The following is a 27,566-nucleotide window of genomic DNA, read 5'->3' as shown; positions in this document are numbered from 1 at the left end:
AATTGGGTGATTTTTGTATTTAAATGCATCATAAATAGCATATATAACTTATGATCTACCAGTCACACCAGTTAACGTAATTTTGTAATGTGGAACAAATGATAACAAGAAAAAGTCAGGTATTCTAAAACGTTTTCCATGCTAACTTTGCGCCACCTATCAAATACTGTGTCCACTCAACATGTGTTCTTGAAGTGAAGGAGGTAAGAAATATAAAAATGATAGCTCTTTTTCAAGAAATCTATACCCCGGTGAAGTTGATTCCTGGTTCCTTATTCCTTATTCGGTTACTTATTCAAATGTGAAGTTGGTTACTTATTCCCGGTTCCTTATTCGGTTACTTATTCAACTTTTTTATGTTTTTTTATGATTTTGATGCTAGAATACCTGTTTCATCATACTAGCACCCCCTCTTCATCTAGATGACACCCTAAAATTGTTAAATATACCAATAAAAACACAAAATATAACCCATTCCTTATTCAAAAGTCCTGTTACTTATTCGGTTACTTATTCCTTATTCGGTTACTTATTCCTTATTCGGTTACTTATTCAACTTTTTTATGTTTTTTTATGATTTTGATGCTAAAATACCTGTTTCATCATACTAGCACCCCCTCTTCATCTAGATGACACCCTAAAATTGTTAAATATACCACTAAAAACACAAAATATAACCCATTCCTTATTCAAAAGTCCTGTTACTTATTCGGTTACTTATTCCTTATTCGGTTACTTATTCAACTTTTTTATGTTGTTTTATGATTTTGATGCTAGAATACCTGTTTCATCATACTAGCACCCCCTCTTCATCTAGATGACACCCTAAAATTGTTAAATGTACCACTAAAAACACAAAATATAACCCATTCCTTATTCAAAAGTCCTGTTACTTATTCGGTTACTTATTCCTTATTCGGTTACTTATTCCTTATTCGGTTACTTATTCAACTTTTTTATGTTGTTTTATGATTTTGATGCTAGAATACCTGTTTCATCATACTAGCACCCCCTCTTCATCTAGATGACACCCTAAAATTGTTAAATATACCAATAAAAACACAAAATATAACCCATTACTTATTCAAAAGTCCTGTTACTTTATTTTACTATTCTCGAGACAGAGAATTAATCATGAAACGTCATCCATTGCTAGGCTACTTTGTTCTTTTTGACAGATCATCGCCAGCTGTGTTTGTTTACATCTGGGGTCAAGGTCAGTCAGTAAAATTTTACAATCAGGTATTGAATTGTCCGAATGCGGTGTGCCATATTATTGACCTCATACCGCTTGAGAGATATCATGATTAAAATGTTATTTGTGCAATGCCGTTAAGATGGCATGCACGGGGAAGATTAGAGCCGAGAAAATCTACACCGTGCATATTTTCAATGTACGGGCGCCCTTTTGATTTCGCCCATAGGCGGCCGCCATTTAGGCTACTCTTAGGCCTATTCGGTTACTTATTCAAAGCTAAATCTTGGCGCCAAATCAAAACTTAAGCGAAAATGCCAGCGCTCTCAAAATGGCTGCATTGGCCCTCTCTATACAGTGTAGATTACGATTTATAAAAAGTTGGAATCAAATCGGCCAAATATAAAACCCGTGTCCTCAGCCGTGTTCAATGTAGGTGACGTGACAGATAGGCCTCAAAAGGTACGGAGTTCGGTTTTTTCGAACCAGGCGCGTGTATTAGGTCCAGGTGAGTTGATTTGGATGGAAAAATCTGAAATTCTTTCAAAAACGGACTTTCTGGAGGCCTGGTTAGGCCTAGGCCTACTTATTCGGGACTTTTGCTTTTTAAGCGGGAATGGAAGGTCCGATTTTACCAGACAAGTGTCACATCATTTTCAAGATGGAGCCCCATCCGCCAGTAGAGAAAATTTCACTCTCATTGCATTTAGCCGAGCGCTACATCTCTGTTACTTATTCGATTCCTTATTCAAAGCTAAATTTTGGCGCCAAAATCGTGTCTCTCCCCTGACATAGAGGCCTATAGTCTGTTTGACGAAAACTTGCCGGGTTGTTTTTTGGGCACCAACTGCTCTCATCCTCAACAGATTTTAATAAACAAATACTTTCTGAATCTTGAGATTACATCGTATTAGCAGTATAAGAACTGAGAGTCTAGGATATTTCAAAGTCTAAAGATGACAGGAAGGGAAAATTGCAATACTTGATATCAAACTTATGCCCATATTTTCTGCTCAACATGCACTCTCCCATTCAAACTCCAATAAAAGTTGAATTTTGAACTTATGAATACATTCATATAGAGTGTTGCGCTTCTAAAGACAGCAAGGTTTCGTCAAACAGACTATAGCCTAGTTAATTTAATCATCAACAGGTTTATACTACCTCTCCTTTCATAGTCACCTGCCATCAATTTCCGTTTTAATCAATAATTAAAACCGGTTTTATGTCTTCCCTTGATTAAATACTGTTTATTTATCAATTTTACTATTGTAACATAGCCTTATTTGCAGTTTATACACTTAATTTCTCACACCCTTCTAATTCATCTACTGCTTGTATATTCTTGTCTCTTCAAAATACTGTTAATCAACCTGAAGTTGAATTACAAAGAATTTCCTAAATTCATCTCCTTTTGTCTTTTGGATTTTATTGTGGGTTTATAGTTAGTCATGTGGGTGGGTAATCCCCTTTCAAAGCGAGGTTTGGGCTCTGGCGTCATAGTAAAAATGGGCATCATTGGATTTATATAGTTAGTCTTTAAGTGCTTTTTTGATCTCATATTTTATGGATTTAAATGGGAATCATGTCATAGTGTACCAATCAGCAGGCAGCAAGTCCACGGATGATCATTGTCACAATGACGTCAGAGCCTAAGCTCCTTGGAAAAAAGTAACCGAATAAGGAATAAGTAACCGAATAAGTAACAGGACTTTTGAATAAGGAATGGGTTATATTTTGTGTTTTTATTGGTATATTTAACAATTTAGGGTGTCATCTAGATGAAGAGGGGGTGCTAGTATGATGAAACAGGTATTTTAGCATCAAAATCATAAAAAAACATAAAAAAGTTGAATAAGTAACCGAATAAGGAATAAGTAACCGAATAAGGAATAAGTAACCGAATAAGTAACAGGACTTTTGAATAAGGAATGGGTTATATTTTGTGTTTTTATTGGTATATTTAACAATTTTAGGGCGTCATCTAGATGAAGAGGGGGTGCTAGTATGATGAAACAGGTATTCTAGCATCAAAATCATAAAAAAACATAAAAAAGTTGAATAAGTAACCGAATAAGGAACCGGGAATAAGTAACCAACTTCACATTTGAATAAGTAACCGAATAAGGAATAAGGAACCAGGAATCAACTTCACAGGGGTGAAATCTATATATTTTAAGCTGTTGCAGTTGATAATTTGTCACTCATGACGTATTCTGCCCCCATTGAAGTAAGAAAAGATCCGCGTGTAATTAAAAAATGAATTAAAAAATAATTTGTTGTTGGTGGACATTTGTATATTTACTGTACTTATATGGGGCCGATTTGTATGTTGCATTGTTGGCCGATGCCATAGTACTACACCTGTACATAGCGGTGTCCCTGAATTGCGCAATATAGCGCATTCCCCCATCGCACTTTGAAGCATATAATTAACAGATAAAGTCATTTTGTATCAGTTCACGAATTGGGCACCAGAGTTTTTATCCAGTGTTGGTGTTATGAGGTAGTGATATCAGAAAAAAAAAAAAATATAAAAAAAAATTGGGATATAAACCCAAGTTACATCTTCTGAAAGGTCTTTTTATCCAGAATTTTGTACTTTTGTATCTTTGATATTACCTCTAAAATTAAAGGTAATGTCATAGCTTTTTTTTTTCTTTTTCTTAGATTCTTTATTTTATTAGTTTATTATTAAGCAAAAACTGCCGTTCCACATGCCAACATGTGACATGTATTTTTATTGTTATTGTTAAATAGATTATTATTGTTGTTATTTCAGGATAATGAAACCCTCTTTCACATTTTTAATATCTGGCCTTTTTCTGGCTTACGTTGGACATTCCATCTGGACAATTTATGGGATCTTTTTTCCTACACCATGCCCACCAAAAAGTAACTGCATCAAGTCATACCTTGCTCAAAAGCCACAGTTAGAGGTAATGTAATATTTATATGAATTTCAGGTTGAACACTCACTGAGAAATTTTTTATGGTTAGTGCTTTTTATAGGTCAAATGTGAGCTATGTTTTTTTTAATTATTATTTTTTTTTACATTTGTTAATAACTGCTGTTTCATGCCCAATTTGACGAGTGGTTGAAAGCTCCTCGTGTCACTTAAACACATCTGCTAAAGAATCTTGATACATGTACATGTGTATATTTGTGGTAGAAATAAATGCCAAAGATGAATTTTATAATGCTTCAAAAGGGTAAGGTTACACAGACTATCAAAATAATGATCACTATTTCTCTTCTTTATTTAACTGTGTTCTCATCAGTAATGGAGGAAAGCCGTAGGAAAAAGAGAAAAATATTTTAAAAATTGCTGGTTATTAGCATCAGTTTTAATACTTTGAAATTAGTAATAAATTTGTCATAATATTTGATACAATTATAAATTTCCCACCTTCTTTTGTAGTTAAGGATTTATACATCATTGAAAGAAACTCTTACCTCAGAGAAGAATGCCAAGTTGTTATGGAAGTTGGACGACTTTGATCCAAGTGAGAATATTGAAAAGTTAGTATTATCATGTATGTTTAGAGTAATAAAGATGGTAATTCATAAATAAAGTTTTAAAGATATGTTAAATGTATTTTTTTAAAAGTTGTTTTTATACTTATCTGCAAAATACATAATTATATATCATGTGCTCCCCATTGGCAAGTACTAGAAAATTCAGTGAATAGTCTTTCATCTAACGTATTGCAGTACAGCAGCACAATGATCATAAAATGTTACATTTAAAAAAACTTCCAATGTGACTTTTGCTGTAAAAATTGCTGTAAAAAGTAGACAGAAATGCCAAATCATTTCGTGTGTGTGTGTTATATGTTTGCCTACCTGTTTGCACAAATCTCATTAAAGTTGATGGCGTAACTTCATTATTGCATGATATTGGCTCAGAAGCCAGTAAATTTGGCCCAAGTTGCTAAAAATCTCTTTAATATTAGACCTTATTCTTCAGAACTTTCAATGTCACTCTCCCTGCGAAGACCAGGAATAATGGCACACTATACGTCCATGCCCTAGTGTGCCGCAGGGGTCAGTCCCCCTTTGGACCCTGGACAGTGCTGGCGTCCAGCAGGTTGACCACTTATGCTGTGCCAAAGGCAGAAACTTTTAATCTAATGGGCAGTGCAGAAGAGGTAGTAATCTTTCAATTATAATTGATGGTATTACATTAGAATTGCTTAATATTGGTTTGGCCACATGGTCTGATATGTGAAAGTGTTAGTCTTTCGTGTGCCTTCATTTTGTCCGTTTTGTGCATTATTGACATATCTTAAGGTTACAAAGCACAAATAAATAATATGGAAATGCTTTTATTACAATATTTTCAAAATATTTTCTTTGAAAAACAACATTCAAATGAAGGGAAAAATTGAATGTGAAAGATTGTTGAAGCTAAAGGTGGCAGACATAAAGGAAGTGTTTTTTTTTTTCTCTCCAAGACTAGAATGGAAAAAATTTAGATAAATATGACTGTGCAACTTTTATGTTTGAAGATTTTGAAGTTTAGATGTGACTGATATTTATTGTTTACAGAAATTTCTCTAAAATCATATTTATTGTAATTGTTATATCTATCTGTATCTGACTCAGGCACTGCCTAATACAAGGATAGTTGGCAAAACTCAGACCCACTGGAGGAAAAAACTAACAGTTAATGTCATGAATGATGACATAGCATTTGATAGGATGGGCATCCCAGGAGAGATTTACAAAATACTCAGGTAGGACATGTTTGAATGTACACACACTTGCACCCGCATGCACGCACGCATGCACGGATGTGTAGGTCTTATTTTGCTTGCATGGACATGAATGCACATGCATGATCAGTCAGAATCACACTATTTGGACACATTTTGAATACACAAGGTTCTAGGTATTTGTCTTACATAGAACTGGTTTGTTAAATTCGATACTATGGACTAGTGATTTATAATATAAATATAATATATTTATTTATATACAGTTTTTTTAAATTAGTTATAACACACAGCAGTATTTCCATTTTCCTATAAATTCTATTTTAATATATTTTTTTCACCTCTTTTTGTACATTAAAAAAGTAAGGGAAAAATACATTAAAAAAGTAAGGGAAATGAAAATGAATTAACACCTTGTTAACTCTCTTGAACTTAATTTGAGAAGGGTACTTGGGGTAGAGGATTTGATGTCGTTTATTCAAACCTTTTCTTGTTTTTCAGGGTTTCCCCAAATGGTGACTATCTTCCTCTTTTATACATTGACCAATTGGGATTTAGGATCAAAGATATTTTGGTAATATAAATGTGAAAATTAAGAAAAGAATTTGCTGTAATGAGTATTTTTAGCTAGCTTTTCTTTAAAAAGAAATGTTGAATATTTCCTATCTAAAACTTGATTTTGTTAATGAGATATCACAGTTTGCATAGGTAAGATAAATTTTTCAAACAAGGACAATTATTGCCCTGACATAACTTGGTTTTTCCATCACAATTGAATTTTGATAATGATAATAAGATTTCCTTTTTAGAAAGGCCTTGGCCTAGAAATACAGATGTTTTAATGAAGATTCATTTAATAATACATACATTACTCTTGTGTACATTTAGAAGTCTGTTTTAATATTTTAAGTACTAGTGGAATAAGTGCATAGGTTTGACAGAAGCTTAGATAATTTGTTTTAAATAATAAAGATACTGTAAAAATTGAATCGCTTTGTAGCATATTTATGACAAAAATGTATGACATTTTTCTCCAGGTGGTGAATGCAAGTTCCAAGGAGATGCCTCTCACCATCAACTACTTTCCTATCTCAGTTGGAAAACTCAGAATGTGGCTCCACCTGGAGGAATCAATGAATAGTCTGCATGCTTTAGGTATAGAACATGAATATAATTTTTTTTTTTTTTTGGAGGGGGGGGGGGGGCTGAAACTGCACATTGTAAAGAGAATTTTCTAAATTAAGGAACTAAGTTTGGCTATATATTCCGATTGTACCGTTGCTCTCAGTTTTGAAAAGAAATGAAATTGAGTAAAATATCACAGACAAAAACACATGGTTAAGCCACTAAAATCATCCATGTCTTTAATATTCAAATTTTGGTGGGAGTTTTGTAAACGAGGTATTTTTTACTTCTATATTTTTCATTCAATTGATATTTAAAAAAAAATAATCTGCAAATAATAATGACAAAAGCTGTAACAAATGTTCTTAATAAAATGATTTTGCCCATGGATTTTAATCATAACAAGAAAGGTTCATCAACCAAAGTGTTCACCATGGGTAAAATAAATTACTAACTTGCCATATTAAAGGGTCAATAATTGGGGTCAATAATTGATGTTGTTTAATCCCTTTTATAGGATTTTCAGAGAAGGATACAGATGAAGTAAAGGGTATATTTGCAGACACTAACTTCTATTTTTTAGCACTCACCTTTATTGTGGCAGCATTCCATGTGAGTAGATCCTCCTTTTTTTTTTTGAGAAAAAAATAAAAGATTAAAAATAAAAGAGAAATGTTTGATAAAATATGTTTATTGCAACTCGTATTAGTTGGATTATTCAAGGTGAAGTTTATTTTTTTAAAATCAGACTCTCAGTTGACAAATTTCAACCACCTCACCTTTTTTGGTATTTGTTATTCTTTCACAATTTGTCATTTTTAGCTACTCCCAAGAAACCTTTATAGGATTAATCAACTTTGTTTGGATTTCTGGGTGTACTTACCCTAGTTGATATGACCTTCATTCCCCTTCCAGTTACTGTTTGATTTTCTTGCCTTCAAAAATGACATCAGTTACTGGAGAAACAGGGACACAATGGTAGGGCTGTCGGGGCGTGCAGGTAAGCACTTTTTATGAAGAGGTTTACAAAATAATTTTTTAGTGTTAATATGGCCCGTTTCTTAACTTAACAAAATACCATATTTGGGTAATTCTTGATTGTAGACTGGAGGCTGGTTTTAACTTTAACAGAAAAGTTTTTAGCCTACTGCAATTCCAGGTAATAATAACATACATTTTAGTTTAACTTGAAAGTTTCTTTCACCTTTTCTCTCGTTGATTTTTAGTCCTGTGGCGAAGTATAAGCACATTCATCATATTTCTGTATCTAATGGATGAAGAAACAAGTTTACTGGTTTTAATTCCTGCAGGCATTGGTACAATAATAGAGGTACGAAAAAAAAAAAACACTCACTGAATTATTTATCTTCTAAATAAAATTATTAGATAATGTTAGAATGTATATTAAATGCATTGTTAAGATATGAATTTAAAACTTTTTAAAGTTTGTTTTCAAAAGACATCTTTAAATTCTGATTTCCAGTATAAGGCAATATGACTAAAGAAAAAAAAATGCTTGAATGATAACTTTTCTCTTTTTCATTATTTAAAAGTAAAAAATGACATTTTTACCAATTACAAGATATTTCATTATATCCCAGATATTCATGTTTGTCTATTCAGCTGTTTGTTCAATCACTCAAGAAAATGTTATTTACATATTTGTTTATTTATTGTAGATGTGGAAAGTTACTAAGGCATTTAAAGTACAGATTTTATGGAACCGGTGGAAACCAACTTTCCAGGTGAGTTGGACAAGCATAAGGGTCACAGTATAAACTGTGATTTCAAAGTTTCTAGATTTGAGCCATGTTCAGATTGAGGATCGAGATGGAGACTGGTGATTTTCATGTGTAATGGTAAAACTTGGACACTAAGCACCTAACTACAGGTTTTTGATGTAAATTTCTCATTGGTTTTGGAAGGTACTACACCACTGTAATAAAGGCAAAATTGCTGAAATTTCATGGATTTCTTTCACTTTTTGCTGTAAGAAAAGTCTTACTTGCACAGCGTGCCTTTCATTCACTTACAATACTTTTTATATCTAAGTATCCAGGGGAGGGATATGTTTGGAGTTGAATATATTTATCATGATAGATTATCCACATCCAGTATATATAGTATTGTATAAACTCCACTGCTTTCATATGTTACAGCTTGGAGCCACCTCAGAAAAAGAAAAAGAAACAGCAGCTTTTGATTCTGAGGTATAGTATGCATGGTTACATGTGAATTTTGGTGCCATACAGATATACATATACTGCATATCTATTTTTGTTTGAAATCCAACTACATTTTCTAGATAGTATGTTCTAAAACATGATTTTCAGATGTAGCTTTTTATATTAAAGGTATTAAAGGACCTTTTGCCTGGATATTGCATTTGCATATGTAATTATATTTAATTAAACCAAGTGAAAAACTTTTTGACCTGTAAACTGTTGTTGCCAGTTTACTATTTTTTCTTATGATTCACATTTTCAACACAAATAAGGGCTATCATGCTGTGATCCTAGATTCAAAATTCCAGTAATGTATTTCTCATTGCCCTTTTTATATGCTCACATCTTTGACATTGTCCAATATTTATACTTAATTTCTTGTTATTAACCATTATCCAATCCATCCGTGATTGTGCAGACCAGCTCATTTCTAGGGCAATAATCTCTCATCCCCCTCTTCCGTCCTCTTCCCAAACCTTTGTTTATCAAAGTAATTAGTACCACCAGCGTGTACGCTGGCGGTACTCATGGTTTTAGTCCCGACCCGTCTCGTACAGCTCCGCCGGCTCCGCCGGCTCCTGCGGCTCCGCCGGCTCCTGCGGCTCCGCAGGATGACGTGGGATACGAGTCACCGTTACCGCTTCTCCTCCTAGACCGCAAGGACCTGTGTCCCCATCTCTTGGATTTAGGTCACATATAATCTCAACTTGAACCCCCAGGTTTTTTTGTCTCAGTTGGTGCATTGACCTGGGCATGACGCTCTTTGAAATGCACCCTTGTCAAAAATTTTGAAAATTCAATGCTAAATATCTCCCAGACCGATGGAATTATGGGAAAAATTACTACAGATGGCTGACCAAAAGTCATATGTGAGGATTTCAAATATGCCCTTGGATTTGACCTTTGACCTTTATTTCAACGTCAAACAGGCCAAAATTTTCTAAAAATGGGAATTTTTTGCTAGAAAATTTTTATTTCAGCCGATATTTAGAAACGAAACATATCTTACCTATAATATTATGAGCAGGTGTTACCCTTAGGGTCATCTTTCATTTTCGTGAGTTTGGGGTCAATCGGTGCATTTTCATGGTAGTAGCGGCCATTAGATGCCGAAACTGAAAATTCTCTCTAATTCTGGAACCGTTAATGCTAGAGACCTCTTGTTTTTTGCATTTTGTAGAACTTGTCAAGGGCAACACTGGGGGTGGTGTCCATTTTTTTTGTTTTTGATACGGCTTAGGCATTGCACTATATCAAAAAGTTCAACATCCAAAATTCAGTGGTGAAAATAAAATGTGAATTACTCAAAAATTAGCAGAGATAAGCCCTTAGTTACTATTGAACTTGAATAGGAAGTCATATACTGATAATCTAACTGTGACCTTGAAATTGACCTTTGACCTACTTTTCACCATGAACTGAACTTTGCAAAAATTATCTCCCTTATATCTCGAAAACTCGCAGAGATATACCCATAGTTACTATTGAACCTGAACAGGAAGTCATATACTGGCAATCTAACTGTGACCTTGAAATTGACCTTTGAGCTACTTTTTATGATGAACTGTACTTTGCATGTTTTCTGGCCTCTTTATCTCCAAAATTAGCAAGGAGATACCCATAGTTACTATTTAACTTGAATAGGAAATCATAGACCATGAACTGACCTTTGCATATTTTCTTGCCCCTCATATCTTCAAAACTAGCAGAGATATGCTCAGTGTTGCCCTTAGGTTTTCTCTTTTGTCAGCATATATGCAACACTGATAACACATTTCAAGGAAAACCAATAGGCCTATTGTCTAGAAAATCACAGGAGTGATCAATGTTAGGAAAATACAGGCCAATTGGAAAATCCGCTTGATTGGACCATTTTTATGTTATGTTTTTTCTTCTTTTTTTTTTTTTTGCATATTTTGAAAATTCTTGTTTATTGCATAGAGCTTGTCAAGGACAAGACTGGTTGTGGTGTCCCTTTTTTTGGGGGGGGGGGGTGGTGGTTCCATTCGAATGCGCTTACTCCAGCTGGTGGTACAATATCCGGAGGCGGTATCGCCTCTCTGATCCTCTAGTTAAGTATTGTTTTATTTCCAGGCCATGAAATATTTATCTTATCTCTTATACCCATTGTGTATTGGTGGGGCAGGGTACTCCCTGATATATGTTCCACACAAAAGGTGAGCTTTCATATATATATAAATACTCAACAGAGTCAAACAACGTGAATTAATAACCCCCCATCCCCCGAACAATTAAAAATGCGTTGCTTGTAATTCTTTAAATGGTTATTCAGAAGTTTGAAAAGTTAGTAAAAGGGTTCACTATGTTTCCATGCTTTCTAGTTTACTGAATTAAATTATTTTTTTAATCATTAAATTGTCCACGTAATTGCTTTTTTAATTGTGAATGGTTATTTTAGTGTCATAAGAATTAGTCTTGCAATTTAGAAGCAATATGAGACTTATCTGTGCATTTTTTAGAAATTCAAACAAGATGAGCAGCGAATAATGTATAGAAAATACAGATCACACTTAGATTCTTTAAAATGAATCTGGCTTTTGGTCTTTTTGTTTGAAACAGTGTAAGGTGAAGGTGATGTTGGGTATAAATGTTAAAGTATGTAAAACAAGCTAGAAATACATGTTAGTGAAATATTTATTATTGATAACTTTCCTCTGTGTGCCATTGGCAACTTGAGACTTATTATAATTTTATTCGTTCAATTTCAGTTGGTACTCATGGTGCATCCAAAGTTTGGTTAATGGTAAGTGTTCAAGATGAAGAGATGTGGATAAAATTTCTTTGATTTACCCTTTTATGGGGCTGTGTCTGAATTTTGTGTTGTATTTTTTAAAGTGCTGTTTAACTTTATGCATTAAATTTGAATATCAGTGGCTGATATTGAATTACTGCCTCTTTAATTGTGTGCATTTTTGGCATTGTGGAACATAATAAATTGAATTTTTTTTTGTCTTTAGGTGTATATGCCTTTGGGTTTTTATTCATGCTGCCTCAACTTTTTGTAAACTATAAGGTAAGACTAAAATGAAGAGTAAAGTTCTGAGTGCTGCACAGTATATTAGGTAAAATGTTGCTCAATGGCTATTTATTTGAATTTGTATTAAAATTGTATGTAGGGAAATTATTGGTTTTGACAGCAAATGTTCGTATCTGTGCTAACAACAATTTTCAGATAAAATCTGTGAAAATAGTTTATTTGTTTGCAAATAGAAGGAAAAAGTTATTTTATTTGACTGGATGTTTTCATGATTGTGTTTTACAGTTAAAATCTGTAGCCCATTTACCCTGGCGTGCTTTTATGTATAAGGTAAGGAAACAAGATTTATGGTAATTTTTGCTGTAAATCTTAATAAACTTTTTCGTCTTTGTCCAAATATCCTCCAGAATATTTTGCTAGTAATTTTTTGGAAGACATTTAAAAAAAATCAAAAAGCATTTAGGACTCCTGTCAGTAGGTATCTTTTTAATTTGTTAGTAATGGCAAAGGATGAATTGTGAATGAATTAAAATAAATTTTTGGAATTACTGAGAAATTTGAAGTTTGTGGGTTTTTATCAGTTGGACTCGTGAAAATTGCAAAGAATAAAAGATAACACATATTTTGACCCTTGGTTAGAGAAAATTTATCATGGAATTTTCAAGTATCCAAGTGTGCAAGAATGTTTGAGTGAAATTGTATATAAAATAAAACCAACAAAGAAAATGAAACTTTAAACCTGAGCCCAGAGGCTGATAAATATCACAGTAAATATGTTGTAATTATGTAGTTGTTTAAACAGATTTTATAAAATGCTACATATTTTAACCTGTATTTTTTGTAGGCTTTTAATACCTTCATAGATGACATATTTGCCTTCATCATTACCATGCCTACTGCACACAGACTAGCCTGTTTTAGAGATGACCTGGTCTTCGTTGTTTATTTATACCAAAGATGGTGAGTTAAAAAGAAAGGCAATGCTTTTGCCTATTTATTTATCATCTCTTAAATCAGTTTGCTTCTTTCGGCTTATTATGAGAACTATTATTAGAGTGGGTAGTGAAATAAATCTAGTTTTCTTAATTCAGTTGTTTTGCAATTAATAAATCATTTAGTTACATATTTCTATGAAAAATTGTTTGTATCAGTAGCTCTGTCATAGATTTGGGCCATTGACACAAAGACCTTCAGTCTGAAAATTGGTATAAACCTTTAGTCCACAATTTGGTCTATATTTCAGTTTAAGATAAATTGGTAAAAACCTTAAGTCCTCAATTTGGTCTATATTTTACTTAACTGAACTGTATGTATTGGTTTAAAATATTAGCCATGTCTTTTGTTATGAAAGCATGTGCAATATTTCATTCAGTTGGACTACTACTGAGTAATCCTGGGCCAAAGGGGGCTAAAATTTTGTCATGAAATTTAGACCAGTTTCCTTCGTAAAACAGGCCCCTGGCCCCAGACAGTGACAGCTAAATGAAGTACTCAGTGGTTTTATTGTGTGGGAAATTGGGTGTCAGTTATCCATTTAACTTTGTCTGAAAAAAAAATGTCTAGAAAATGTATGTTTTTCATGTCCTTAAATTTTGAATTTTCCTATTTAAGGCTGTATCCTGTAGACAAGACCAGGGTGAATGAATACGGACAGTCTTTTGAGGAAGATGAGAAAAAAACTAAATAGTTGTAGAAAAATGAAGAGCAATAATTCTTGTGAATGCATATTGCCTTAAGGTTGTGTTCACAGCAATATAATATATAGAAGAGTTACAGCTGGTTGATAAAGGCACATAATGAACCATTAACATTTATAAAGCAAATAAAAATCATTTCCTTGAATTCATCAGTTCTCTCAATCATCAAGATATACCATATCCAAAAGACATACGACAAAATTATCAGAACTGTTGTTTACTCTTCATTTTTTAGTTTTTGAGTCACTATGGTCATGAAAATGGAGACAAACAAATTTCTTCTGCTGACAGTTTTTGTTATTATATAAATGAAGATCTTGTGCACAGTGTTGTACATGTACGCCTTTAAGTAATTTTCACACGGGAACATTTGATCTCATAGTTCTGTCATCAGTCTCTCCTATTCTGTACTCTTTCTACCTTTAGATGTCTTTACATTCTTACATCAAACCTCTGCTTTACCCCTTTACTGTATTAATAACTACTTCATAGGTTCAAACTTTCCATGAAATAAACTGCTGTTTCATTGTGGGTGAGGGATACTTCATCAATTTGCCTGACTTTTGCAAGTTATCTAGAGGGCTGTGTCACAAAAAGTATGTTTTTGGGCTTGACTTAGGTTGCTAAAATGATATCGCTAACTACAGTAGTCAATTGTTTTTTTTTGGTCTAATCACCTTTTTTGAATGATTACCTGTTATAAAACCTGTCATAATTGCCACACCTAAATGGTTTCATGAGAGTAATATGTATTATTCAGAATTTTACGGTTTGGGATTATTTCAGGAAAACCAAGTCACTGACTTAATTGGTATCAATATTTATTGTCATTGCTGTGCTTCTAGGTGATATAATAAACAGAGGTACAGTCATTTTTGTTTTGTTATTTCTGTATATTATTATTAATTTTACTAGCCTAGTTGTTAGTATGACTGAAATCTATGACTTATATAAATGATAAGCTGTAATCAAAATGCTGAAATGATTATGAAATTGAGAATTTTTTTATGTCCTTTCTGAAACTAAACCCCCTTTAATTATACTTGATCAGTATATAACTACACCAGTATATAAACGGGAACAAAATGGTAAAAGAAATTAAATTTGAAAAACTGACCAGCATGCAATAATAACTAATATTAGGCCTACAGGTATAAACATGTATGTGCTGTCACATAAATTATGGCCAGACAAAATTGATCGGTTGATTAACAAGTGTGACCAACATTAATTTTATGGAAATAAAAAAAAATTGTTTTTTCAATGAATTTTTTTTTTCAAATGATGAAATGCATTAGGTACTGATTTTGGTAAGTTGACAAAAATTCACAATTTACCCTGGGAAAAACCTTAATACTGTTGTATTTATGCTCTTAAATTGCACACACTGTCGATTTGACATTTATTCCCCCAAAATTTTTTCTAAGCTATTTTCAAACATATTTTTGAAACCAAAAAAATTGTCCTGTTTATAGAGAGTCGCCACCTGTTAAAATACTCAACAATTTCATCTGGCCTAACATGACTTCATGAAGAAAGAATTCAAAAGCACATTCACAATATTATTTTTATGTGACAGGGGCAAACAGGTAGTAAGTTAATGTTGGAATGGCAGCAGAATTTATCCTAGTGTGTCTGTCACACAGTGCGGAATATACAAATCTACACCAAGCCTCCTTTTTTGGCCTCGCCTAATATAGGGAACTAATATATCTGTTGTGGCGAAGAGACCACTGAAGTATTCAACATTTTATGTGTGGATACAAAATTTTTGCAAAAGAGTAAAAACTAAATCTTGTCTTTAACTTTCACTATCCTCATGGTAAACTGATGAAATGAAATTGTCCAACCTTGGGAAGTGAGCAAGATCATTATTAAACTTGCATTAACTTTTTTATCTCAAATCTCTTTGTATAAAATGAATGTTATGAATTCTTAAACATACATGTAACCGAGTTGCAAACATACAAAATTATGTTTTGAAACCGATTCCATAAGATACAAGATTTTTATAATATGACATGTCAAAACGCACAGAATTCTAGGTCATATTTCTTGAATGTCATCTCTACAAAGAGCAGTTAAATTACAACATACTGGATGGATCATTAAGAACAGTATATTGTTTCTTGATGGAAAAATCAATATTCATCGTCTTAATTGTTAAAGGGATAACAACTCTTCGTATGAATTCCATATTTCACAATATATACATATAAACAACTCAAAGAAGTATGATAAATTCTATTTTACCATCAAAACTGTGGTTAATGCAATTATTTTGTAATTCTGTGCTTGTCATCAAACCACGTGACCATCACTGATGGCTATCTATCCTCTGTAATACTATCTTAAGAAGGAAAAAATAGGAACTTTGAATTCTGGAATGGATTCCTTAACCATTGGTTAGTAAGGGAAAATTGTTGTTTCCCGCTGGAAAGTCCTTTTTTGTTATCCCTTTAAAACACAAGCGGCAGTAAATTTTTTGGAATGAAAGTTTTCTGAGGGACCCATTAATTTTCATTGCGCGGTCGTTTTGGACCGATTTCATGAGGGGAAGATCCCTCTAAATTTCCAGGGCGTTTCAAACCACTTTTTTTGCTGAATGGCTTTTGTCCTACTGATTGAGGAAACAGTCGAATATTGTCCAGTTGAATCTCCCTATTAGTCTCCCTTCCAATGTCAACTTTTACTTGACCAAATGAGTCACCTTTCACCTGACCATACACATACACCTGTTCAGGTCCAGATTCCATCTCTCCATCATCTTCAACATTCTCGGCTGACTCCGACGGCCCACTATCTTCAATGTTCTGGTCGGCCTCTGACTGCCCACTATCTCCAATGGAAGCAGAGACAATAGCCACATATTCGTGACCTTCAAGTTCTCTGTTAACTGGAACCAATGCCTTGGCAACATTTCCTGGAACTTGGGTTCCTAGAGCTGGGAGGGTTTTTAATCTGCCCTGCTGCTGGTGATGCTCAGCACTGTCATGAAGTTCCCGGACATCAAGACTGTCCAACTCCTTATGAATGTCTTCTTCTTTACATTTCAAGATGGGAACCACATACAGAATGGAACTGTTCAGATGGATATCAGGTAAAAGTCTATTGATGACATCTGCTACTGTGAAGTAAACCTTATCATCTGTCCTTGCCTCTCTGATATAAATTATTGTAGATGAGGAAGAAGTGGCTGTGTTCATTTGGACAAAACAGCTTTGGGATTTCAGACTTCCTTCTAATTCCTCTGCTTTGTATTTGAGGCATGTCTGTATTTCACCCTTTCCAATGACCTTCACCTTGCCAAGAATGATAGGAATGTTGTGAATGGACTTCTCATCATTATCCTGGGTGATATGCCCAACCATGTACCACTGATGACGTGCTATCCTTTCAATGGCCTTTGCAAACATTATTGAGGAGATCCTTTGCTGTATTTCCTGTGCCAAAAGTTGTTCTGGCCCACCACAACTTTGAACCAATTGCTCCTCGACAACACTAGTAAGATGTTTGGGCTGCAGTATTTTTGGTAATTTGTTTAGCAGATCTTCAAAATTATGGCTCCGAATTCCACATTCATTCAGGTCAATCAAAAATTCTTCATGCTGGCATAAGGTGTGGGTTCTGTCTGTGAGCCTTGGGGAGTTGATATACACCAGCCTTTGGCTCGGTAGCAGCAAACTTGACTTACTTGGCAAATAGAGGCTATGCAATGAATTCACTTGATAAGGATAAATGGCCATGGTGTTAAATAATTCCCTGACAGCTTTATATGCTTTCTGCATGAAGTTTGGATTCATGGTCATGTCTATGCCCTTATACAGTTCATGAAGGTCATCCAAGACAGCTGCATACTGTCCAACAGAGGGGTTCTTTGTGCAGCCAAGACAGGAAAATAGTGTGAAGAATTCTCCAAATTCTGAAGGGGCTTTGTACAAATGTGATGGCACTGCCTTGTCTTCATACATATTCAGCACAACCCTATTCGGCTTGGCAAATCGTTTATGGTCATCCACCAAGATAACTGACTTGTTTCCTAGAGCCCTATTGGTGTCATCATTTTGTAACCCATTCTCCTTCAAATACATGTAGATCAATTTCATCACTTTTGAAACAACACTACGTTCATGGGAAGGTATCATTCTACTGCTAGGACCCTTCTGGCCCGCATGGAACTTATCAGACAGTGCAGAGATGTGACACAGAACCGTAGACAAGGTAGGTTTCTGCAGTATGCCTAGTTCTGTTGCCAATGCATGAGAATTGTAACCTTTGCAATTAACACTGTAGTTCCATGGATTAGCCCAACCAGGAAGGAGATTAGCACTTGTCCATACTAAGGCCTCATGTTCACATGGTACTGAAGATCTCAATGGGATAAAACTGTTGCCATATTGCTTCATCAGGTTAACATAACATGGACTGGCAGGCTGTGCACATACAAATGGTATATCTCGGACAGAACATAGGATTGATTTAAAATCCTCAGCTGGCCACCTTTCTTTGTTTGACATCAAATTCCTCACTAACATCCTGGACTTGTCAGCATTTTTGGTCCTGGCCACGTCTTGCACATATGCTACAAACATCTCCTTGCTTACAGAACTCACCATGCCAATCATTCTAAGAAAAGGAATCCACTGCCAGGTGACAAATGGTGAGACACAACTTGGTGGAAAATTGCACTGCATAGATTGAAATATCTCATTGGAGGGATCGTAGAAATGACTTGCAGTTTGTTGGCGCTGTTCCCTACTATCAAATAAAAATGGTAATTCTGTCAAATCTTCTAACAAAGCATCCTTCATTTCCTTCTTTTCGCCAGTTGCATTATTGTCTGAAAGGTATGATTGGTATAAAAATTTCAAATGATGTGCTTGGCCTGTTTTGGAGAGATACTCAAAATGCTTGAATATGAATTCACAATACACCTCAACAACTGTGAGTTTCTTGAAGTTCAGAAAATCATAGAGTGGTTCCAAGTCTTCATCATGCTGCAAGAAAATAAGCCCTTTTGAAGCCTGCCAAGCCTCCATTTCAATGGGAGGGATGCCACGAGGTAGTGTGTACACATGGTTCCTTCCTATCTTCAAAAGTTTGCCATGCACAGTTATGAAAACTGGTAACTCAAGAAGTTTTTCCTTACAGCCCCCAATATTCTTTAATGCTGAGACACGTTTGGAGAAGAATTTGAGAATCTGTGTTGAGCTGTCCAATTTTGGAGGTTGTGACTCTTGTAATTTCTCACAAAGTACTTTTAAAACTGTGTCGGCCTTGAACACACTCCCTGTGATAGTTTGCAGAACAGCACAAGCACCTGGCATGAGAACTGCCACATTTAGGGATTTTAATATCTGCATCATTTCCTGTTCATCATTCTTCATATTCCTACTTCTGTTTTTCACGAAATTCATCACAGCATATGCCTTATTGATACAAACTACAATCTCTCTGGTACCAACTTTAGCTGGAATCAGAGCACAGTCATTAAGAGGTGCTAAATGTGGCAGTCCTGTACACTCTTCACTTAGGAATGTCCAAACCTCAGCAACCCAGTGGCCATTTGGAAAATCTCTGTTTATGGGACAGGCAAATTTATCATCAGGGAAAAGACATCCATACCTGCCCCCTGTGGCCCTTTGCTGTGCCAACAGCTTTGCAAAATCTGAGACAGTGAAATGATGAAGTTGGTCACAATGTTTCAATTCTATTCTTTTCTCCTCAAAGAACTCCCTCAAGTCACTGTGAATGAAAGAAGAACAACACTCTGGGAGAAGATGATCATGCTTGGTAAAGAAACACCTTTTCGAGGTGAACAGCCTTAGAAGACCATCTTTGGTCACAAGGAGAGGAAGACCATTTAACTGTTGAGAAAATTGGTCACACTGATAAAGGTATTCCAGTAAGGTACACAACTGCCCTGTGTCTTCAAAGATGGTATCTTTCAGTGGCATGGGTAGTTCACCTCCTACTGAACAGGCTGGGGAGGTACCAAAAGTTTTGAAGAATTCTAAGACACACTCTGGTGAAACACAAGGGATGCTGAAGCCCACATCTGAAAAACTTTTCTTCAGTCTGCTGTCTTTAATATGAACAAGGTTGAACCCTGATCTTAAAAGAATTTTTTCAACAACATCAGGTGCCTTTACTTCTCTCTCATTTTTCCACCAGTAACCAAAAGTTTCAGCTTTCTCCCTCTGGGTCACATATAATGTATTGAAAAATGCTCTTTCCCCATTCATGATTCCACTTGGGGGAAACCAAAGAACCTGAAACTGGTTTTCCTGTCTGTTTGTATGCTCTTTTTTTATCCTACGACAGGGTTTGAGAACAGGCAGAAGAGGCACTTGCTGGTCCACAACAGCTTTGAAAAAACTGATGGATAAAGGTTTCCACATGGATCCTTTGGAAAGATCAACTGGGAAGAGTGTACTGTATGTAGACAGACAGCTGGATTGTGGCAAATATGCATTTCTCATGTGTTTCAGAAGCTCTACATAGCATGGAGTCAAAACATGCTCCTGTAAATATTTGTTCCATCTACCTGAAGCCTTGTCATCATTTGAGATTGTCCTCCGATCTTCATATCCCAGCTCAAAATGGCCATTAAGCATCACTTTGAGTTCAGTTTCAACAGGCAATGGCAAAAGACAGGCAGCAACATAACTGTAGTTATGCTGCCGTAGATAGTCAGTGTGTTTCTTGCTACTTTCAGTCTTGTACCCAGAAAAAGTAGAATATGTTTGTCCCTCTGTATCTTTTGGAAACCTTCTGTCTATCTCACCCTTCAATTGAGCTTTAACTTTCCAATGTACCTTTGTATCTTTCAATGCAGCAACAGCTCCAAGGGGTAGAAGGTCAAACTTTTTGTTAACATCTCCAGGTGGTTCATCTAAATCTTCCATCTGCCATCCATGTAAGGTACTGCTCTCCTTGTCATGTCTCCCCTGCCCTGAGGAGTCTAAGCTGCCTCCTAATTGCTGTACAACTGACCACGCAGAATCTACCAGGGGTTGGCCATCCAACAAAGTCTGTATTGTTAGATCGTAAGTGACCCTGTGGAGAGGCACGTCCAGAGCACCGTATTCTCTGTTTTTCAAATGGTTTGCCACTGTTTGGACATTTTCCTGAAATGAGTCATAGTCACTGAAGAAATTTCGAGTAACTTCGCTTGTGGATGAAAATGTATTCTTAAGTGTTCCTGTACTGCTGTGTATCTCAGATACATGTATTTTTCTGATATGCTTCAGAAAGAGAAGCATCTGTGGCATTTGAGCTTTGAATGTCTCCAGCAGATCCTTAACTTTTCTTATATCTAATGACTTCCAGGCAGGCAAGTCTTGGTCTGTACATGAAGCATCTTGTGGGGGATTTCTCAAGGGTAATCGGAATAGAGTTTTTCCTTGTAGGTCAAACTGCTCTTCCAACAAACAGCTTTTGACATCTGGGTAATCCTCAGCTAGTTCCTTCAGGTTAAAAAGCTGTCCTGGGGAGCCTGTTGTTGCTCCTGGAACATACTTCCGCAGAGGATCAAACACACAACATATATCCTCATATTTACCCTGGCGGTCCTGCAAGACTTCAAAAGAAGACCCACGGGTAACAATCCATGGTGTGTCAGTAATGTTGTAAACTGAGTTGAAACCAATCCCAAACTGCCCTGTCTTGTAGGGGTTTCTGGACTTGTTCTCCATTTCACAGTGGTCACTCCCTAAAGTGGCAATTGCTGTCAAATCTGAATCAGTAAATGGGGCATTGTTGAATATGCAAAGTGCTGGTCCTTGCATCTTTCCCCAGTTTTTTCCAGGCACGCATTCTGATTTGTGTGTGCGTTGATCAAGCACAAAATGCACCTCAGTTGCTCTAGCATCATCAGCATTTTGCAGAACCTCTTTAAACAGATCCTCTGGGCTGTAACCTTTAAGGATTCTTGTGATGCTTGTTTCTAACTGCACTTGCTGTCCAAAAGGGATACTGCTCGAGTACTCACTCAGTATTCCTTCATGTGGTTGCTTAATTCCTAAATATTCATAGCCATGTATCCTAATATCAGGGTGTAGAAATAAAACTTTTCTCTGAGGCAAATGGGGACTCCACATTGTCAGTTGATTTGCCTTTCGGAATTTTCCATGGATATCTGGTAAAACTATATCCCCTAATATCTGTAAGTCTTTTGACTCTTCTTTGAGTTGTTCAACAAGCATATTGGCAGCAGCCTCTGCTTTTTTAATGACTGAAGTAGTGTTTTCTTCACCAGTGACTTTTGTTTCTGACAATTTTCTTAGAGCAACGATGTAGTCAACAGCATCAAAATGACGACGGACTCCAAGACATTTGAAAAGCTGTTCAAACTGGGTTTTATATTGGTTTGGTAGTGCAAACAGATAAGGTTCACAAGAGTTCTTCAAAGAAAACACTACATCTCTGGGTTGGACAAAGTGATCATCTACCAACACAACTGGGAGTCCTTTGAAAGCACTACTGATGTCTTGCTGTTTTTGTTCTTGTTTGCACAGTTCTTGCAAGTATGAATAAACATTCCACATCAACCTCTGTGCACCTGACAACTTGTCGGGGTGTATTCCCTTCAACCAATAATTGATTGCAGCCATCATCTGCACTCGGATAGTTTCAATACCATGGTTTGTCACACAACCTATAAACTGGAAGGTCTCTTGAGGAATATGGCCACGTGTACATGCACTGCTTGTGATAAGTGTTTCATCAACTATGGGCATTGCTGATCCAACCAGATCAATATCCTTCAATAGTCCCATTTTCTGTGGAGCCTCATACAATATATCTTGGGTTGATTTTTTTTCTTTGAGGTCAAACAATGGCAAAGGATATTCTGAGGAAGTTTGCAAAATTGGCAAAAAAGGTACAGACTTCAATTCTTGAACTTCGCATTTTTCCCTATCATCAACATCAATATTCCCTGTTCTCTTCAATCCAATAAATTTTAAAATATTCAATATACGTGCAATCCTGGTGGTTCTCTCTGAAATCGACAGAGTTCGTTTGGCACAATGACATACTTCAGCCCAAGTGATGTCTTCCACTTTGTACCGCATTCCCAACTTTTGTAAATGGTAGGTCTGTTCTTTGTATTGTTGAAAAGGAAACACTTCATCCTCTTCAGTGTACAGTATGCTTTGTGAGCCCTCTTGGCAGACCAATTTCCCAGGTAATTCAAGCACATTTCCTGATGGCATGACAGGAATGCACTTTTGGGTTCTTACAAGGCTTGCCATTTCCTCATCATTGGTTACAGATGGCAGGACATCCTTGAGCATCAAAGTATCTCTCCATTCTGCAAAAGCTTGCATCTCCGCTATGTTAGCAAAGAAAACTTCCTTGTAGAACCGATGTCTGCTGTATTCATTGCTGAAATCTAGACCATGTGATCTAAACTCTTCAACAATTTTCATTGGTAACTGAACTGCAATTTTGTTTCCAGGCTGTTTCTTCACCCACCAACTGAGTATATTGTAGGCAACTTGCCCTATGCCAACCTTGTCTTGAAATGATGGATCCAGATATACTATTTCATGGAAATTTCCCCAACAATGACCATCTGTAAGAAGTTTTGGTCCATTGAGTTCCATCAGCTTCCTGTGAAAAGTCTGTACAAAATGAATGCAAAAATATTTTGGGATTTTTTCAACTTCCACTGGCCAAAGGATATGGAAATCCCTACCAATGCTGCAATTTTCCTTGCACTTTTCCAAAAAGAAGATATAGGCTTTAGGCAAAGTTTCACGAAGTAATGCTTCATTCCATTCTGCCATTACATTCTGCCTGTCATCTGCTGATCTCTGCACCAAGTGGTTTCTACAGGATGTTGTGAGGAATGTGCCACTGACATGCACTGGAAGGTTTGTAGAAATAGGCAACGGGAGCTGACAGAACAGTGCACCTTTATTAAGATCCAATGGCAGGGGTTCTAGCTTATTTCCATGTGACTGCACTGGTAAAGCTATTGATGCAACAGGCAGTGTGCCTTGGATTTTTCCTTCAACTGCCAGGTTGAAGGCCTCCCCTGTGCTCATATAGGATGTTAAAAAGTACTCTCTGGTTTCATCCTTTGGAACCATCTTAAGAAGCTTTCCACCAGGGGGCAGAGTTCTGCATGTAATGTGAAAATGGCACGTGCATTTGAGTTCTGTGTGGTCTTTTTTCTGTACAGCATTACTTGCAGCGTGCAATATTCTAGTTGCCTGGATCAATTGCCGTTTCTCTTTATCCAGCTTTTTTGCTGGCTTCGGGAGTGTTGTCTTATAATTGACAACTGGTTTTATACACCTCTTCGGTATGTGTTTCTCAATAATAAAGATCTCAACAGCATCACTTGGATCTTTTGCGTTTGTGGGAAGATACCACAAAGAGAACTTGACCACATTCTGAATGAAGAGCAAAAGTGATTCTGATCTTTCTATAGTCAACCTAAAAAGATCTAACACATTCTTTTTTATGTATGGTTTTCCTGGTTTAAGTTCTGTTTTTTGTGACTGCTTCTTTGTTCTCAGTGGAAGTCGAAACAGAGTTCCATTGAATCTGTTGTTTATCTGGCAGTGAAAGATGTTCTCAAATGGAGCAAGTTGATCTGCTATCATCTCTCTATTGCGTGTCTTATCCAAGTCAATTTTCACACCTGGCTTGCTTTTGTCCTTAATGGCTCTACCCAAATGATGTGCATTTGGGTCAAAGATGACAAAATTATTCTGACTGATGAAACTGGGGGTGTCTGTAATGTTATAAACAATATTGAACCCTTTTCCGAATCTACCAATGGTTGCTGCATCTTCTTTCTTCATTCCACCACCAACTTTAATAATACGCTTAAAATCAACAGGCTCAAATACAGCATCATTGTAGACCCACAGTGCCTGTCCCTGACATTCTGCCATCCCCTCATCAATGAGACTTTTGCGGTAATTTTTGTTTTGTCGTGCATCATACAAAAATCGAACCTCTGTAGCTCCAGCATCATCAGCATTCTGAATCATCTCCTTTATAAAAGCAAAACCATCTTGGTAGCCCTCTAGAATATTGCTGATAATGCTGCACAATGACTGGCCCTGACCAAACTCCTCAAATGGCAGATCCTCTGGCTTCAACAGATATCTCAATAAGGGAGGTACCCTCAAGTTATATGCTGTTGCAATTGGAATATCTCTGTGCAAAACATGGACATTTTCTTTTTTTAACTGAATTGTTACATCTTTGTCCATATGCTCTGCATCAAGGAAGACACATTTATTGCTAAACTCAAATCTAAGTTGTCCTCTAGATCTGAGTGGCATTGGGACACATACTTCATCAGGATTAATGTCCCCATCTTTTGCAAATTTTGAAAGTTGGTTCAGAATTTCAACTGAAAGTTTGAGGTCTGAACTTTTACTGTTGGACAAGATGCCAAGTGGAAATTGCTGGAAACCATCATATTTTTGTTTCATCTGCATGAGAACATCAAGGTATGGCTCAAAAGATGTTAAACTTTTGAATTTTAAGTGATCTTTTGCAAAGAAATCTGGTACTGTGTACATATACGGCCTGAGGTCTAAAGCAGAGTCTGAACAAAGCACCTGATCTTGAGAAGCAAACCCATTGCCATGCCAAATCCACTGGCTGAGAGCCTGCTTATCAACCTCTGCTAAGGCAGCTTCTGCATGCTGTTCCAAAAAGTTGTAAATCTCCTTTACCATCAATTCAAACAATGTTTTTTCTTTTTCATTGTAATTCTGCTGAAGAACAGCGAGCTGCTGAACTACAGACCTGACATCTGGTAGGGAGTCCATATTGAAATGTTTAACAATTGAGGCTTCAGCTTCTTCTTCCCCTGGTATTCCTTCCCAAAGTGGCTGCACAGAACCTATCAAGTATGTTGATACCTTGTTCATCTTCTTTAGAGAGCTTGGCTTTTGGAACAAACAAGTATCCCTCCACCAAGGTAGCCTTCTAGGATATGGTATATTTTGGGGTGGCTCACAACACATGGGCAACCAGTGAAGGTCCAACAAAAGGCCTTTGAGATGGCACCTATGGTTAGGAATAGATGAGGGAAACTGTTGAAGCAGTTCTGGTCGCTTCCCAAGGAAAGAGGCAATGGCCTGGGACTTTCTTTTCAACACTTCACAACTAGTTGGGTCTGCTGTTGTAGCTGCCCTGGTCTCAACATCTTTGACAGCCGTCAAAATATCATCTGCTGTCACATCATCTTCATTTTTCATGCCAACTTTTACCAGTTGTGGAATGATGGTGCCCTCAGTAAAAGGATTAAGTGGAAAGACATCCTGATCTTTGAATAACTCTTGGAGAGTTCTACTTTGTGGGTTGCAAGTTTTACTAGGCAGAGCAAAACCATTTTTGATTGGAATGCAATGGAGATGTTGAACCTGCTCCGCTATTTCCTTTTCATTGATTAGCTCATAATGCTGTAGCATGAACAATGAAATATCTTTCATGTACCTTTCTGCAAAAACACCACCCTTTTTGAGCTCTGGTAGGATATGTGTGGAGAATATGGACACTTGTGTGTGGATGACACACTGGCCAAGGACCTTCACAAGATGTTCACACTCAGGCAAAGTAACATCTATAATGGCCCAAGGTAACGACACCTGGGGAAGATATTTCAATTTCACTGCATCCTTAGCATCATCCAGTGCCAGCAGTTTTTCGTCCATCTTTGCTTTTTCATCAAATTCAGCTGAGTTACACTGAGAACCAATTTCAATTATTGGGAAGATTTCAAACTTCCTCATTACATCCTTGTGGCATCCTATGTCACCAGATTGTGATATGAATTTTCTGAAGGCTTTTCTAACAGAAGCATCAAGTTTGTTGAAGGCAGTTATAACTTCATTTCCTTTGTATTGGTACTGCCTTGACAAGGACTGTAATACACCATCTGGGGAGGGGAGAGCTACCCGATTATCAAATATTGCTTGGTGGTTTCCAGCCTTATCAAGCACTGAAACTGCAAGAAACACATCAAGGGTTTGCAGAAGCTTCTTTATATTTAGACATATGCTTTTACCTTGGTACTGTACAAGCTGAATGCTAATTGAAGATGATCTTGCTGGCAGATGTAACTGAACATCCCTTCCATCATTAAGATGAACTGGAAGAATTGGCAAACCTTCAAACCTCTGCAAATCTTGGAAATTCTGGCACAGGTAGCCCCACACTTTATCAAGCCAGGCTCTGTTTTGTGGATCTAGGCCTGTGTTGTTTTTCAACTTTTTTGCTTGGACTGCTTCAGGTAAAAGTTGACTGAACCCCTCTTCATCAAGCATACACAGTTGGGTTTCACTCCTGCCTAAATTTAATATAAAACAAACCTATATTTAAACTAGGATCCAGAAACACTACAGTAATGTCTCATGAATTATGAACAGCTCTAATAAACCTCAAATGACCTTAAAATCAGTTGTATGGAGTATTTTGGGTGCATGAAGTTCAACCAGTAAACCAATTTGCAAGAGAGTGAATTTCTTACATCTTAAAAATCATCAGGCTGTTTTCAGGCTCATTAAAATTAAACAGTTGGCATTGTCCCCCTTTACCTGAGTACTCTGTGTGAGGCTCAAGATGCAAGA

General features: G+C 36.3%; 2 protein-coding genes across 4 annotated transcripts in view; one reads left to right on the top strand and one right to left on the bottom strand.

The window, feature by feature from the left end:
* Positions 1–60: 60 nt before the first annotated feature.
* LOC106174239 (lipid scramblase CLPTM1L) lies at positions 61–14,831 on the top strand. Of its 3 annotated transcripts, XM_087011552.1 has the most exons (19): positions 217–246; positions 3,367–3,425; positions 3,978–4,134; positions 4,618–4,718; positions 5,167–5,347; positions 5,805–5,935; positions 6,416–6,488; positions 6,952–7,069; positions 7,557–7,651; positions 7,955–8,039; positions 8,266–8,369; positions 8,719–8,784; positions 9,199–9,249; positions 11,359–11,441; positions 11,994–12,028; positions 12,243–12,298; positions 12,548–12,592; positions 13,107–13,222; positions 13,874–14,831. In XM_087011552.1, exons 3-19 carry the CDS (start codon positions 3,982–3,984, stop codon positions 13,947–13,949), a joined length of 1,569 nt encoding a protein of 522 aa, XP_086867678.1. In that variant the 5' UTR covers positions 217–246; positions 3,367–3,425; positions 3,978–3,981; the 3' UTR covers positions 13,950–14,831. The 3 variants fall into 3 exon arrangements, with proteins under 3 accessions (XP_013411143.2, XP_086867678.1, XP_013411146.2); XM_013555689.2 differs by lacking the exons at positions 217–246; positions 3,367–3,425 and adding an exon at positions 61–203; XM_013555692.2 differs by lacking the exon at positions 217–246 and having other exon boundaries at positions 3,357–3,425.
* The window catches only part of LOC106174237 (sacsin), a 40,503-nt gene continuing 27,550 nt past the window's right edge, over positions 14,614–27,566 (bottom strand). The window contains exon 6 of the mRNA XM_013555687.2: positions 14,614–27,286. Within this exon, the coding sequence (XP_013411141.2) occupies positions 16,473–27,286 (10,814 nt within the window). The 3' untranslated portion in view covers positions 14,614–16,472. The remainder of the gene's footprint in view (positions 27,287–27,566) is intronic.

This window comes from Lingula anatina, chromosome 4, assembly GCF_051362555.1.
Source record: "Lingula anatina isolate TDL-2025a chromosome 4, LinAna3.0, whole genome shotgun sequence".
NCBI lineage: Eukaryota > Metazoa > Brachiopoda > Lingulata > Lingulida > Lingulidae > Lingula > Lingula anatina.
The sequence above is the reverse complement of the archived record's forward strand: the minus strand, read 5'-3'. Positions and strand labels throughout refer to the sequence as shown.

What these genes read in the sequence shown, in the direction of transcription:
- LOC106174239 (XM_013555689.2), top strand. Translation starts at nt 3,982, where the DNA reads ATGAAACCCTCTTTCACATTTTTAATATCTGGCCTTTTTCTGGCTTAC. An exon ending in CAGCAGCTTTTGATTCTGAG is followed by an intron (nt 9,250 to 11,358) that starts GTATAGTATGCA and finishes TTTTATTTCCAG; the next exon opens with GCCATGAAATATTTATCTTA. An exon ending in GTTTATTTATACCAAAGATG is followed by an intron (nt 13,223 to 13,873) that starts GTGAGTTAAAAA and finishes TTCCTATTTAAG; the next exon opens with GCTGTATCCTGTAGACAAGA.